The sequence below is a fragment of the Bombus huntii genome, chromosome 7 (assembly GCF_024542735.1).
Source record: "Bombus huntii isolate Logan2020A chromosome 7, iyBomHunt1.1, whole genome shotgun sequence".
In the NCBI taxonomy this organism is placed as follows: domain Eukaryota; kingdom Metazoa; phylum Arthropoda; class Insecta; order Hymenoptera; family Apidae; genus Bombus; species Bombus huntii.
This window is the reverse complement of record NC_066244.1, coordinates 1,081,357-1,097,847: the sequence shown is the minus strand read 5'-3', so window position 1 is coordinate 1,097,847 and position 16,491 is coordinate 1,081,357. Positions and strand designations below refer to the sequence as shown.

The window sequence follows — 16,491 nt, the reverse complement described above, 5'->3', positions numbered from 1 at the left end:
AATAAAACAAATAAGATTTTAAATATTAATTTATTTTACATTACGTACAAACAAATGTAAATTATGATCAAAATACAACACTTTAACAATAATTAAAGCTAAAGTATTTATTTATTATTTGTATCCTAATTTTTAATATTGACAAATAAGTGCGAAATTTTCTTTGCAATATATACAAATATTGAGTTCTTGTGTATTTATTTATTCTTTCACTTGAACAGTAAGCTGAAACAAATAATTTAATCCTCTCTGAGATACGAGATAATAGTAATTCTTAGAAAAATATTAAAAGTGGAGTATATTGATATATTTATTCAGAATTTTTGCATACATCACAATAATTAATGTTTTTATAAATATATTAATATACACCAACATGGAAATATTTTATCAATTAAGAATAAAATACAAATTAAAAATATTTTATTTACCTGTACGGATAGCCCTGTACTTTGTTCCTAAATATTGATAACAGCAAACTAAAGAAGATAGCGACTAATCCAGCGCCTATTGCTGCGAATATTCGTCGCTTTTTTACATCACCTTTACGTGAAGCGGCTTCAGTCATTAATATCATACCCAATACCACTGCTCCATCTTATTACATTTTGTTAAGAAAAATATTAGCTATATATCTATGCATTGAGAAAGCCATGGTAAGGTCATAACAACTGTATAGTACATAAATCATAACATTTCACTGTCGAATATTTACGATTGTCGAATTTTGGCATTAATCCTTTATGAAATAAAAGAAATAGACCTTATTGAAATTTGATATAGTTTTTCAAAAATAGAAAATGTTTGATGATTTAGTAAAAACTTCGATTTTTGTATTACTTGATTAAACACCATATATAATACTATATTTGTTTAACAAATGCCTAAGGGTTAAACTAGATTAAAATTTATTTTATGAATCACTTACACACTTTAATAAAAAGGATACTCAAAATCATAACAATGTATGTTTCTAAAATAAATTGGCCTTGAGAAGAAGCATGTATGTAAGCTACGTTTCCACTGGGTGATCTATGTATGAAAGGTGGACCTCTAATATGATTCCACATTTGTCCAGATATCATTGTAAGCGTAAAGAACTGTTTTAAAAAAACATTAGAAGATAAATTGTCATTTCAATAAATATATTTATACCATGACTATTACCAATGCACCAAGACCCCAAATTGTTTTATTATAAATGAAATCTAAATTGTTACGCCTCAGGTATAAAAATCCTCCAATAAGTACTAGCAACATTATTATTGCCACTGTGCCAGAATAGTTCGGTGGTCTAAGTACTCTAATCTATAACACATTTTGAACATGTTAATATGATTCTTACTGATTAAATACTCATACATATATACAGGGTGGTTGGTAACTTGTGGTTCAAGCGGAAAGGGGGTGATTCTACGCAAAGAAAGAAGTCGAAAATATAGAATAAACATTTTTCGTTTGAGGCTTTGTTTTCGAGAAAATCGACTTTGAATTTTCGCTCGGTAAGCGTGCACTTTATCACGTCTCGTTATAACGGATCTCACTGTAGATCGTTGTCTCGATGGAAAAATTTAAAAAAACTAAAAAAAAAAATTTTTATTCTATATTTTCAACTTCTTTTTTCGCGTAGAATCACCCCCTTTCCGCTTGTACCACTAGTTACCAACTACCCTGTATATAAATACCTGAATATCAGTACGTTCAGATATCCACTTTGCAATTGCTTCTGCTGCAAATCCTACTCTTTGAATGTCCATAGTATCTGCAGGTTTTGGTTTGCCTTTTGGTGGAAAATGCATATATACTGGTGCAGTATTTAATCGCATCTATTGTAAATACATTTACTTTTATTTCTCATGTATTATATTCCTATATATATATAGAGTGTCACAGGCAAAAATTCCACCATGTGTTTAATAGATTATTCTGAATCAAGGTCATATATAGTGAGACTTGGTTTATGTTTTTTTGAGATAATTGTTATTCACTTTGCGACATTATCAATTACCACAGTTTGAGTTTATGGAGTAATCTTCATTGATGTTAATAATCTTGTATACAACCTTATTACAACCTTGAACTAATATTTCCAATTCTTCTATGTCAGAAGTAAAATATGATCATGATATGGAAGCATAATAAATAATAAAAATCGATTTTATGTTAAAAGCATTACTATCAAAAGGAGACCGATTAGATATTTTTTACTCTTCTTAATGAATACTATAAGTACTATAAGTCCTTTAAGTATTGGCCCCTGTTTCTATTAATATATATGATTTTTATGATTCAGAATAACCTATCAAATATACTATAAAAATGATTTAGTTTCCTTCTGGGATAACCTGTATAAGCATAGATGTATTGCATACCATTTGAAAAACATCAGATCCTTCATCAAAATCTACAGACGCAAAGAACAACTTCTTTGAATGAGATTGTAAATATCTGAATGAATTCGCTACTATTACAAATTCATCGTTTGCATGCCTGATAAAGTAAAAATATAAAAAGGCTAATTAACATTAAATGTAATAAAGTTTGAAGATAAATTAACATTAAAATTACCTGCATATGTGGCATTGTCTTTGAGGTGCCATAGCTGTAAACATTACAACAACAGAATAATTTCTTGGTGTAGTTTTAACATATTCTTTAAATTTTGCCCCATTGAACTTAATCACAGGTCTCGTGAGAGCTAATTCTGATAACTGCTGTACTCGGTCTGACAATGAAGAGCCAGGAGTCTGAAATACATTATTTTACTTATATTAAATATAAGAAAATTGAAATTTAAGTAAATTTTGAGTGATTGAAGGTTAAACATATTTTTGTTATGTTGAAAACTTGTATATTGCGTAAAATTGTTAAAGTGCATTAATAATAACGTTCTAATATTATCATAATTGTTTCATTGATCATTTTTGAAATGGATCGAATTTAAGAAATTGCAAAACTAATTTGTCATTTCCATATGTATAACAATTGCAATAAAGTAATTAAATTCTCACATTTTTCATCCTGTATTGCCCATAAACATGATTTAAACTTAAAATAAGTCCCAACAGTATAATACTTGTTTTAAAATCCATTACAAACAGCATAAATTAATATAGTACAAATACAAATAATCTTCTACTACGAGCACGTTACAGCTATGCAGATAATGTACGAATCTTATTGGTCTATACAATACGACGTGGCAAATTTTATCCAAATAAATAAACGTACCAAAACTTTATTATTTACACTAACCAAATATTTTTTTTATAAATTTATTTTTTATTTTATATATACATTGTATAATGACTTTTAAAATCATATATTCTATATTTTAAGTTTTTATGTAACATTTGTCAGGAGCGCATACAAAAATTTTTAAACTTTAAATTTTGATATCCTAGTATAAAACCACAATTTAATTTTTAATTTTCTTCTAAAACTTCCAAATATTTTAGATATTATAAATAACATATAATGTTATAAACATTAATTATAATCATAATAAAGTAGTTTAAAATGTAAATTTGTAATTGTATACGTTAGTTGAATATATATTCAACTTATATATATAAAATAAATTTTCATTTAAATGTCGTCAGTAAATTGTCATTAAATTTATCTTCTAATGATCTAAGTTTTTGGTACGGGATTGGTTCATAGCAGAAATGTATCTATTATCTGATTGGTCAGTTACATAACACATGCCCGTTGACTCGTCATTTTACTATTGTTCAACTTGTGTAACCGTTATTTCAAATCAGAAGGACCGGTGGAGTGAAGAAATGTTTGAATCCGACTAGGAAGTTAATGTCGTGACTAGTGCCTTTCCCTCTCATTCAAAGATTACAGTTCAAAGGCGGAACTGGTGTAACGAACACCGTGAACAGTGTTTTTCTCCGTACTAAAATCAGTGATAAGTATTAACATTATTTTCAAAGTTATTAGTTTCTTGTTGTGTTTTGTTGTCTAAATACGTTAAAAACATTTCACAATGTCATTTTCAAAAGCCAGAATCCAAAGATTTAATGAATTCGAAAGTAAGTAAACATATATCTTTATAACTCTATTTTCCTTGGTGCGCATTATAATGTATGCACTCTTATATATGTAAAATGATAGTAATGTTATTATTTTATAAATTTGTTGTTTTCATTACCTCTCTACTTTTTCGAAATTACCAGATGTTGTGTAATTTTTATATTTACACAATATGTATTTGGCGGGAAGTAAATTGAAGATATGTTAGAAAATATTAACATCAATATGAAATATTATTTATTTATATGTAGAAGTACATACATATATATATTCTAGTTGCCATATATCCTTTATTGTTAACTAGTACAGTTAATTATAATTAACAAGATAAGTTTACTTATCAGAAAGTACAGTATAATGTATGTAGTGTACGTATTTAACAAATATAATATAATTTTTATAGTATAAATATAATGACATTACAATATAAGAAATTCCATTATGTTTCAGTATTGGAAAACAATTTTGTTTCTAAATTATGAGTCTTTTACCTGAGAAATAGTTATCAAAGTATTAAATATTACTTGTATTATGCATTTATATGTGAATTTATGTAAATAATACATTATTTCTTATTTTACAGTAATAAAAATAGAAGCTTGGCAATATTTTTGTATATTATGTATTGTATAGTAATATATGTATATTATAACAGTGTTTTATATATCATTTTCAAAAATTAATTTTTATTCACTGGATTAGCAGAATTTTATTAGTTAACACATTGATTTTCTCGAACGAAGTCAATGGTAAAATTAAATTCATTATTTATTTCTATCTTTTACGTAACTTAAATTATAAATATATGTTATTGTAAATATAACAACATATTGTAGCAGAAAAATCTCATAACAAAAATAATAAACGATCGATCGTTTAATTATTATAGAATTATTAATGATATATCCTTTTTCTAGGCTGTGGAGCCGAAAAATAAATAAATATATGTATATATATACAGTACCGGACAAAAGTTTAAGACTAAAAGTTTAAGTTCTGATAGTTTATTGCATTATATTATAGATTCTAAATGACCTATAGTTCGAAGTTGTCCTTACAATTACATATACACTCAAAATTTATCTACGAACGGTCAGGAGACTTTTAAAACATTTGAAGTATTTGAAAGGATAAGTATAAAACAATTCGATGCTGTATTTGCTGTGAACGTTCAAACATTAAGACGAACATTCAAATACAGTAGTGCTACGAATTTATCCAACAATAATAAGTCTATTTAACATGACATATTAAATTTATAACAACAATCTACACCTAGAAGATAGAAAATTTGTTACATCACTACGCAAGAGAAAATAGCCATTTGCCGAAATATAGCACATATTATTGCAGGATCTGAGATAGCGTGCAAGCAGTTATGATACCTAAAAATTTTAGAAAAAAAATGGGTGCTATTAGAATGAACCAAAAAATTACAGTAAGGATGGGCCATTGCATCCACCGGTTATCTGAAAAGAATAATTTTCGAACTGTTACTGATTTTTAAAATGAAATTTATGCTACTAATGTTCTGAACATTTGTGAAAGAGCTCTTTGAAGGCGTCTTCATGATTTTGTCATTAAAGGACGTACGTTTCGGAAGAATCCAATGTCCAATTGTAAGAATCGGAAACTGGGAATTGCTTTTACTGAAGCACGCGAACACTGAACAGTACAAGTATGAACAGTATATTTAAAAAAGTATTATTTTCTGATGTATCGAAATTTAGTACGCTATAATAAAGCGAAGTTCAATAACGAATAATTGCAGACTATTGGTTATTTATTATGTACAACATAGCGCGATAATTTATCAGAAAGGTAGTGGTTTCAAACTTTTCTCTGCTACTGTATATTATGTATGTTTATACAAGGTGTGTGCGTGCGTGCTTGCGTGCGTGTGTGTGTGTATGCATTACTGACGCAGTATGTATATGTATAATAATAATAATTCTATAATAATTAAAAATAAATATCACTAAATTATCTAAATAAAAAAGAATATAAGATAATGAAATAAGAAGATGAGACGTCGGAAGCCATTTAATTCTTAAAATTAAGTGTTACATGCAAGAATAAGAGAGAGAGGGATAAAAGTCGTATGATATAAGATCGATTTCGTTACGCAACTATGAAAGAAGGGGTGGTTTGGACGTTAGAGAGTACACCTGGTAATTTGATGATCCCATAGAGCATGTTTCTTGCATTTAGAAACAGCTGTCTTTCATTTGCGCTTACTCTATGTAAACTAACACCTACCGAAACGGGATTTCTTTTTACCAACGTTAGTTGTGTTACTACCCCTTCCACTTCTCATAATATATAATGAAATCAACTAAAAATGTTTGGAAATTAATCAAATGAATTTCATTTGTATACAATTATTTCGCAATAATTATATTATATTACAATTATTATTCAAACTTATTGATATTTATCATTTCACTTATAGTAGCTTATCCAAATATTTGAGTACTTATAAAAACTTTACATGACACATGAAACATAAAACATGAAACATGAATTTTTATTAGCATTTCAATGATATTTGACTGTCATTGTTGTATTGGTAATGTTTGAAATAAATCTGAAAACATATGTACAAGTTACAAGATATTCAGTGCATATATATATTGTAGGAATCACAAAAGAGTATGTAAGCAGTCAATTAAGGATTATATTAATAAGAGTCTTATATGTTTAAAGTGACTCTTCATGCTGTATATATAAATATATGTTTGTAATAGGTACTAAATACATGTTTGTACATAGTAAGTTTATATGAATTCTACTTATATGAACAAAATTTTATTTAGTGCCTGATTAACTGAACTTCAATCGTGATTCTATTATCTTAATAGTTGCTAAATGTTACTCTGATTATATAATGCCTAACATGTATTTGTTTATTTATATTTAGCCAAATGATTTTTCTCAATGCTTTTATTATTTACATTTTTGTTTATTATTTCCAAATGTATATTTTGATTGAATTTTGCAGTATATGTTATTTATCCTCTACATATAAAACATTAAATTAATTTTATGTTAAGGATTACATTAAATTACAGTTATCTGAATTCGTGGTCTGATATTCTGTATATTAAAAAATAAGTAAAGAATTAAGTCAAATTATACAATTACTGACCTTAAAAATTAATTTCTAAAATCATAAGTTTTAAAATTTATCATGTATTTATAAGCAAATATTTGGATCCATTTATACAAGTGTGAATTCTGATTAACTGAGTGATAAATTATATAAAGTGGAGAGAATTAAGTAGATTTCTATTATATGAATAACTTGCCCATATAAACTTGTGTATTCACTAACAGATTCATATAAATAGCATATTACTGTACATTTTTAGATAAGTTTAAAATTTTATCAATGTAATCATGACAATTGTGTTCCATTATAGGATTAGTGAAATTTTAAAATGTTTTATATAACACACATAATACATATATGTACATACATGAAAGTTTTCCATGGTAAATATTCAAATACTCTCATAATCTTTATGCCCATATAGGATGTAAACAAATTTTTTGTCATGACCACAATCATATAGAAAGGTCTCGACACTTGCTAGAGAAAACTGTTCGAAAATTGAGTCGTGTCTAGTCATGAAAAATTACACTGGAAGGTCAATAACAAAGTAGTACGTGTTCTTACGAGACAAACAGAGATGAGTGTCATGCATGCTCAGAACGAAAATCTTCTTGTCTTCCATGTTGATTTTTTATGACTACTTATGATTCATTACAATACATTAGTTACAGATACAGTTACGATACATTATGAATACATGAACAATAACAGGAAAGCACAAACAAGAATATACCTATAGAATCCCATTTCATTAAATGTTTTTTTATGGAATTATTTAATACAAAGCTTTCAAAAAATATATTTTATACAGTGACTACAATTAGTATTTGTACATACTTATTTTCCAATGAAACGTTTTTTTTGTAAGTTCTCTATTTCATTTCCACAGTATCAATGTTTTGTAATCATATGTAAGTATTAGTAAATGAAATATTTAATATATTCGAATGTAATTAATTAGTGTGTAATAATTATTATATTAGTATATATTATTAGTATATATATGCTATAATAAATATAATGATGTACAAATACTTATTGCAGTCACTATATATATATATATATATATATATCTTCTTTTCTTAATTTATATTTTAAAAGAAATAATTGTTACAGATGATGTACCTCCACCAGGGGCGTATGATCCAAAATTAGATAGTAAAGTAAAAGGTTTTGTTATTGAAAAGTCAGAGAGATTTCATGACAACAAAAGCGTTGCCAGTGCAGAGTGCAATGTATCAGTGTGCACTAAAAATGCAAGCAATGTGGCAATTACTTTTAGAACGGTGCGAAATAGAAATTAATTGGATGTAAAAAATTTTCTTATTGATCTTGCAAGGGATGCAGTTGATCTGAGAGATATGTACAGAAGTATTATTTAATTGTTCATATTTTATATTTTTTTGACAACAAATGCATATGTAGTTGCAATGTATGTTTTAATAAATTTACATGTTTTTCATATATTCATATACTTTTTATGTAAAACTTGGCACTATGGCACAAATTACTGTATCTCTTGGATATACCGCAACTTACAGAGAGTTAATGAGTTATGAAAAGATATATATGTTTTTTTTTTTTAGAAAATATTTTAATATCAGTAACAATATGTATTTTTAGCCACAACCACCACGAAAACACAATCGAGACCAAACAAGATCAAGTTCAAAAGTGAAGTCACGTGGGCTTATTACTGCTAACGACCAAAAATTGAAGTACGATTCCGAGCATCAACTTGCTGATCTTCAAGTAGAATGTTCCAACAAAGACAGGACGATACAAGAGCTTGAGAAGCACATTGAGGACATGAAGGAGGAAGTACAGAAATTAGAATTGCAACTCAACGAGTTACATAAAAAACAAACAGAAGTAGAGGAGCAACACCGAAAGGACATAGAAATAATGGTTGTAAAATACTTTTTACCAAGAAGTATAATTTTATTTCTAACAAATATTTTATTAACGACTCCTGCATCCAGGCTAAATTGCAACAAGAAATTTTAAATGGTTACGATGAAAAGCATCAAACCGAAGTGAAGCGCCTTCGTTCTCAGCTTTTGGAAGTTTCAGAGGAGAAAGAACGCGAAATTGAAGCAAGAAAAGCTATGGAAGGTGATCTTAGAAATCGTATCGCGGATTTCTCGAAAAGAATAGCAGCGTTAGAATATGAATTGGCAGATAAAAAACACACAAACGTGAAAAGAGTAAATACTTGTTTATTTTGAAGAATTAAAATGATTTGGAAACATTGTAACTCTATCACAATTTTTAAAATTTGTTCTTCATAGGTTCAATCTCTTGAAATACAAATTGAAGAACTAACAATAAAATTAGAAGAGATAACAGTAAGTCACAAATATGAAGTTGGCTTGCTGGAACAAGAAAAGGCCAAACTTAATTCATGTGTTATTAATTTAATGGAGGAACGTGATAAGTTGGAGCTAAAGTTGCAAAAGCGACAAAATGTAGTTCTTGAACTACAAGGACAACTATCTGCCCTTCAATGTGAATTAGACGAACTAAAGGGTGAATATGAAAAAGTTGTTGAAAATTTTTCGAAAAAAGTGGGTGATCTTAGATATAAATATGAAGAAGAAACTAATAAATTGAAACTCGATTTTGGAAAAGAAAAAATGATCCTTATCAATGAAAACGAATTTGAAATGTCGCGTAGGATAGAAATTGAAGCTAAAGTAAAAGATCTTGACGAAGAAAATAATTTTTTGAGAAAAGAACTGGAAAACATTCAAAATCTTTCCAAAGATGTAAATATTAAAATTTTTACCTGTTTGAATAATAATAAAAACATTTTCTTAACTTCCTACTTTTTATTTTAATTCAGGTTAATAATCGTTTACGTGAGGCGCATCAAGAATTAGAAGATTCACATAGAAAACACACTCTTATTTTGAAAAAACATCAGGAAGAATTAGGTGATATAATAAAACTTCATGATGAAGAAAAATATAAACTGAAAAAGCAATTGGAGGATGCAAGATTGAATTATATAAAAGAAATAGAAAATGTATATTCATATGTTGTTTTATCTTTTTTTTTTTTGTATATTTTAATTCGAAACATAGACAAGATTTACATACATTGTTTGTTATATAATAATCTTTTTGTAAAATAACATATACTAATTTTTTCCGTAGCTAACGGTAGCAAGAGACAAAGAAGTATCAGAAGTAAAAGAAGCTGCGGGCAAAATGATCGAAGAAGAAACGAAACGAATTAAACAACATGCAGATAAATTAGTAACAAATGCAGAAGCTGTTACGAGAGAAACATTGGCAGCTTGCCGTACCGAATGTGAGGAAAGAGTAAAAAGAGTGATTGCTGATAGTGACGCGAAAGTAAGCGGGTCACACGTGCGTAAAATAAAAAACATCACTGACTGAATTCTTTCTTCTAACACCCAATAAAAAATCGTCCAATAAAAATTCTTTTTTACTATACCGAGAAGAGAAAGAGTTATACTGAAAGAATTTTTATTGTGGACACTATTTCTTTTTCGAAACCTCTTTTAATATTTTCTCTTCCAGTTTCTGTGATGTTTGCCGAATATTTTATGCTCTTTTGTAAGAACGTATGCATATAGTTTTTAAAATGAATTTATTAATCTAGATAAATGCTATGATCAGAGAGGCAAAGATTACTGTGGAGGAAGAAATGCGACTTACCGCGGAAAGGTATAAAGCGTGTTTAGCGCGAGTAGAAATGGAACGAACGGCATTAGACGAAAAACTGGCGATTAAAGATGCTGAAATTAATAGACTTTCCGCGACTCTGGAAGAATTAAAGAACTCTGCAGAAACTCAGGTGGGTTGTAAAACATAATCAAAAATAAAGATAATATTTCAAAGTACCAGTTTGTAATAATTGATTAAACGAATTTAGGAAAGTTTTGGCCAAAGCTTACAAATAGAATTAGATCGAGCAGAAACTGAACTAGCAGAAAAGAAAGATGAATTAAGAGCTCTAAAAGATCAAATCCGAGCAGAGGCAGCGGAAATGGTAGCTAGACGAAAGAGGTATATCATTTTTCACAGAAAGAATTATATGTATTTTTATAAATAGGTACTTATATATATATATATATACACATATGTATACATGTATACATGTACGAAATTTTATTTAGATTCGAAGTTATAATGGCTGAAAATCAAGCATCAGTTGCTGCTTTAACTAAACGTTTGGCTCAAAGTAATGCTGAAGTGGAAAGATTACAGCATGAATTAAAACGTGGTGAAGATTGCATAAACGAACATCGTGATTTACTGAGTATTATGCGCAACAACTCTCAAATAGTACATGAACAGGTGCATGTTTTGATGGATCAATTAGACGCCAAAAAGGGATTGGTCGATCAACTCGAAGCTGAAAGTTTAAGCGAATTGGAATCATTAAAATCTGTATTCGAAGCTAAAATCGATGACTTAAAGAAAATAGCAACCAGACAAGTTGCGAAATTACAAGCTGAGAATGATGTGAAGACCGCACAAAATATTGAGGTGCTCTTTATTTTCTATTTTTGTTTTAAAAGTATTAAAAATTTTAATAAGTGAAAAATTTGAGAATTATAATAATTATTTTGATGTAATGTGATTAATTGCTTAAAGAGGAAAGTAAATCACTTTATCATCTCATTTCGAATTTTAGATGAAAAATCAGCTTCAAGAAATGGCTAACCATCTTGCTGAAGCACAAAGTATGCTGCTTAAATTGGAAGAAAGAAACGATGCTCAAGAACTCGAAATTTCTCGAGCGGATATGCTAAACAACAAATTTAACGAACAGTTGAAAGAACGTGAAACAGCAATAGAAGACTTAAATAAATTGTTAGAGCATCAATCAGAAATTCAAAAAGTTACCTTAAATGAAGTATGCTCTCGAAATTGTTATATTAATGCTTCCTTTTTACGTAATAAAATATACGAATTTAATTATTTTTACTATTTTTACAGGCAAGTCTGAAAATAGGAGAACTTTCTGATAAAATTAAATGTCTTGAAGAAAAGGATAGCCAGATATCGGTAATCGATCTTTTTTTTTTATGTTTTATATCTGAAAAGATAAAGAAAAGAATTTAAAAGAATACAGTAATTGTTGTATTTTGTAACATATATGTAATTTATTAAAAAATATTGTATCTGTGTAGAAACATAATGAATTACTCGAAGAAGAACAGAACAAATGGAGAAGTTTAGAAAAAACGATTATAGAAAAGCTTGAAGAAGAAAAATCTCGCCGAGAAGCAGCTGAAGAGTACGTTGTTTTCTCCTCTAAAAACAAGAATAATCTAAGAAAGTTACAAAATAATAAATTTATTTTTGTCTGTTTAGTGAAGTGAAAAAGCTTTCCAAATATAACGAGCAACTTCTAAAAGATTATCAAGAAATCCATGAAAAATACGCTGAAGTTGTTGGTCATCATAATCACAGGCAAAGAATTAAACATGTATCTCAACTGAAAGATAAAATCAATCAACTCGAACAGGTGCGTTTAATTATCTGTCTTGGCATCGTGATCATTTTATATTGCATGTTAAATTGATATCCTTATCATAATAGTAGTAATATCTTTTAATATTACAAACATTTAACATTGAAACATATATTGATTGTTAAATTATTGAATGAAAATATTAAATTTTCTGTTTATATTTATAGTATGTTAATTCGTCTCACTGTTTATTTTTGTGTGCATTATTATTAATGAATGTTGATTCATTGTTATAATGTACTGAATTTGACAAACTATTTGGTTTCTTTTATTTTACTTTTAATGATATACCATAATTTTGTGTGAATTTAGGCTAGCACCACTTTGTTGTTTAGGTATTCACTCAGTAGTGTGCCCAACTTATTTGTTTAAACAATAGGAGAGAATATGTATATATTGACTGAGAATATTAAATGTATATAAATAAATTATTTCTATTGCGTAAATGGTATTATTCAATTTCATTTGCATTGGTCTAATTATTTTTTCTTGCTTCTCTTAGTTGCAAGTATTAACTTATATACATAAGTACCTAAATACTTATGTAGTATATATTGATTGATTGTAAAATAAATGTGATAAAATGTAAATTGTTTTTAGGATTTATATGCGAAGACGAGGACAATAGAACAGCAGCACAAGATGATAGAAAAATTGAGAGCAGAAGAAAAACGTGCGCATAGTAAAGGAAAAGAGAACATGTTAGGAATTTCACAGAACACTTTTGCGACACCTATTCCTTCCCCACATAAACCACTGACGCCACTAAGGAATCGGAATGATTAGTTTTAATATTAGCATATTATTCATTTATGATTATCATAAATGCGAGTTGGTAATAATTTACATTAATGTTTACATAATTTACAATAATTTACATTAATGTTTATATTTTAAGAAACATATTCGAATTACTGCATCAGTGATTAAGATATTAAGTTTGCCAGAGCTTTAATATGTTAAAATTATAAATATATATTATATAGTAAATAGATCCTTTGTAAGTACTGATTTTCAAACTTCTAATAAATGAATAATTTTTGTGGTTATTATAAATACGATTTAAAAATAATTTAATTAAAGTCATGTAGTAATTCTAAATAAATATTTACTTCCTGAAATACATATAAAACACATACTGTGTACGTCGTGACTGTATTATAATTACTTATTGATGTAATAATTATCGACTCGTATTTATAATAATTTTTGAATCAGTATGCATGAATTTTTTTATTATGAAACATATTTATAACTCTAACATTTTTAAATCCATAACAAATTTAATAACTTAATACAAGATCTAATACTCTATGTAAGGTCAAGTGTTCAGTTTGCTAGGTTCTGTTAAAAGACTGTAATAATAATGTTTCGTTATAAAGATTACATGTTTGAGCGATATTGACTTTCTAGACTTATGTTTAGCTTGTACAATCGATATTAAAAGAAGGAAAAGGAATTTTATTTATATGACAGATGTTTTTCCCCGACGTTTCAATATATATCAATTACATAAATTTTATTTGTAATACATTTTTGTAATCTATGACTATATATTGAACTTTGAAAAGTAATATTAAAATCAATGTAAGTGAACAAGTTCTATTGCATGAGTTTCTCGTATGAGATTATATATACTGCTGAAAAGAATCGCTTATTCTTATTGAATTTTAGATGAAATATATGAACAACAATTATGTACTTAACGTTTGTTATCGTCATAATACTTTGGATGTTTGTTTTTTATGCAAAATATAGTATACCTATATAGTTATTACTATACTCACAACAGTATTCAAACACTTATAGAAACCGTAAATAAATATATTACGTGTGTTACACGAAACATTTTGAAATTTCACGAGGACTGTAATAATCCTTTGCAGTTTAGGACTTTTTCGTTTCGGCAACTTGAGACTATTTTTCGTATACTTGGTGAATTTCTTACAGCTAACTTGAAATGATTTCATATATAAATTAACGTATAACACTATTATATTTTAATATTTTATGTACCCTTACATCTGAAAGAAGTATTTTATAAAACAATCGCCAAGATCCTCGGCTTGTCGGTGCAAGTATCACAATAATTTATTGTTTGATGTCTTTCGCTAGGATTATTTCGTTGAGGGTAAACTTTACAATCCTTTTCAACTCCTGTTAGAATAACATGTAGCTTTCCATTCACAATCGAATTTCATCGAAACTAGAGATAGAGGTAGAAGCTCGATCACTAGTCTGACGAAAATCTCTTCGCAATTGTTCAACTAAAGTTTTTACATACTTCGTTCGTTCTCTGTTTTTTTACTGAGTTATAAAGAATATAAGAAAAAAATAAAAAAAGAAAAGAAAAAAGCTGAGTCGTAACAGAAACTATTAATTTTCTTTTAATTAAACTTTATTATGAATTCAGCAATCACAATGGAATACACACTGAATTAACATAAATCACAATTCACTGCAACCACGTTATGTAAAACTTAGTTACACTGATACGTTAAGTATGCGATTGTTATAAGGGTAGAGACCGGTAAAGATATGTTGACTATTCTAAGGATACAGAATAAGTGAAATTTAGTGACGATGATGCTGCGGAGGAAAACTATGATGCGTGTGTCTAAGGATATGAGATAATCGGGTTCGTTAAGGAAAGTTTTCGTTAGGAAAGTGAGCTGTGCAAACGTGTTTTTTACAACAATGCACCTTCATACAAACGTGAAACTAAGTCTGTGAAATGTCGCGACGTTTATCTCAACAGAACAAAATGGATCGTACGTAATTCTGCAAAATAATATAAAACAAAAAACGTTGTACGTCTATTATTTCCTCATATAACGGAAGAAACTTTTCGGGCAACCTAATACTAGGTTGGTGGAAGGATTCTAACCGCCCTCGAGAGAAAGTTCCTAGCAGGAAGCATCGTACGTGAGACAAACCAGATTTCCCGTATCTTTCCATTGTAGGTAATAAATTAAGGAAAATGCAAAGACTAAAAAATATTTGTTCAGTTTGAAGGACCTTAGCTAGAGAAATCCTAAGATTTATGGCGGGTCCTTAAGCTAGTTGAAAGTATGCCATGAAGATGTTTGGACATCTGGCAATCATCTTGTCTGAGAGATAGAATCTTTGCGTAGCGAGCCACGGAACAGAAACCGCTGGATGTTTTGTTGTCAAGTGCCGCTATGAATCACTGATGATTGCGCGAAGGTTCGTTTACCTGCGGTAGTTCCTGAGGAGATTTTGAGTGCCCATGTGCATCATCACCTCACCGGACAGGAAGGGGTTTCATCCATCGTACGGTTTTGGTATATGAATGTATTCCGATAAATGTGTCCCAGTGAGAATTCCTCCGATGTTTCTTGTAATGATTTCGATATTCTTAGTTAGATTTTAATTTTGTTCAATAATAATGTTGTGAACATTATTACCGACTAGTCCGAAGAGACTCAAGCATCGTAGCACGAGGGTTAAATTAATTTCTTTTTTTTTTAATTTGATCTGTTAAATATAAATCCTATGAAGTGTCTTATTGTACTTCAATTGCTTTCCTTGTCCCTTGTTTTTACAGTCGATGTATTCTGATAAGATTAATTAATCAAACATAAAGGTGTAAAATAAACAGTATTTAGTAAATTCATATGAGCCAAGCTACCTGCACGTCCTTAGTTGCATGTTGTTCACACAGTCTATGTACACACATTCATCACATTTTCTTTTCTACTCTCTCCGTCTATCCGTCAAAAAATATCAAACAGAAGCGAAAATACGTGAAGTCGCATATGTCATTCAATTATTCAGAAGGATTCAATTTCACAGAGTTCCGA

At 28.5% G+C, this 16,491-nt stretch overlaps 2 protein-coding genes across 8 annotated transcripts; one reads left to right on the top strand and one right to left on the bottom strand.

Annotated features, from left to right (window-relative positions):
* Positions 1 to 11: 11 nt before the first annotated feature.
* Positions 12 to 3,187, bottom strand: LOC126867252 (tumor suppressor candidate 3). Its single transcript, XM_050621522.1, has 8 exons — positions 3,012 to 3,187; positions 2,569 to 2,747; positions 2,373 to 2,490; positions 1,686 to 1,826; positions 1,168 to 1,308; positions 950 to 1,100; positions 432 to 597; positions 12 to 225 (listed from the first exon to the last, which is right to left on the bottom strand). The coding sequence occupies exons 1-8, from the start codon at positions 3,102 to 3,104 to the stop codon at positions 210 to 212; spliced, it is 1,005 nt and encodes a 334-aa protein (XP_050477479.1). The 5' UTR covers positions 3,105 to 3,187; the 3' UTR covers positions 12 to 209.
* A 575-nt stretch (positions 3,188 to 3,762) lies between these two features.
* Positions 3,763 to 14,373, top strand: LOC126867241 (hyaluronan mediated motility receptor-like). 7 transcript variants are annotated; one of them, XM_050621490.1, is made up of 16 exons: positions 3,763 to 4,040; positions 6,103 to 6,212; positions 8,273 to 8,442; positions 8,780 to 9,064; positions 9,139 to 9,363; positions 9,448 to 9,924; positions 10,002 to 10,184; positions 10,315 to 10,530; positions 10,787 to 10,981; positions 11,060 to 11,193; positions 11,304 to 11,676; positions 11,825 to 12,046; positions 12,130 to 12,198; positions 12,324 to 12,430; positions 12,508 to 12,661; positions 13,268 to 14,373. In XM_050621490.1, exons 2-16 carry the CDS (start codon positions 6,173 to 6,175, stop codon positions 13,451 to 13,453), a joined length of 3,036 nt encoding a protein of 1,011 aa, XP_050477447.1. In that variant the 5' UTR covers positions 3,763 to 4,040; positions 6,103 to 6,172; the 3' UTR covers positions 13,454 to 14,373. The 7 variants fall into 7 exon arrangements, with proteins under 7 accessions (XP_050477447.1, XP_050477444.1, XP_050477449.1 ...); XM_050621487.1 differs by lacking the exon at positions 6,103 to 6,212; XM_050621492.1 differs by lacking the exon at positions 6,103 to 6,212 and having other exon boundaries at positions 3,764 to 4,040; positions 10,315 to 10,515.
* The last annotated feature ends 2,118 nt before the right edge of the window (positions 14,374 to 16,491 follow it).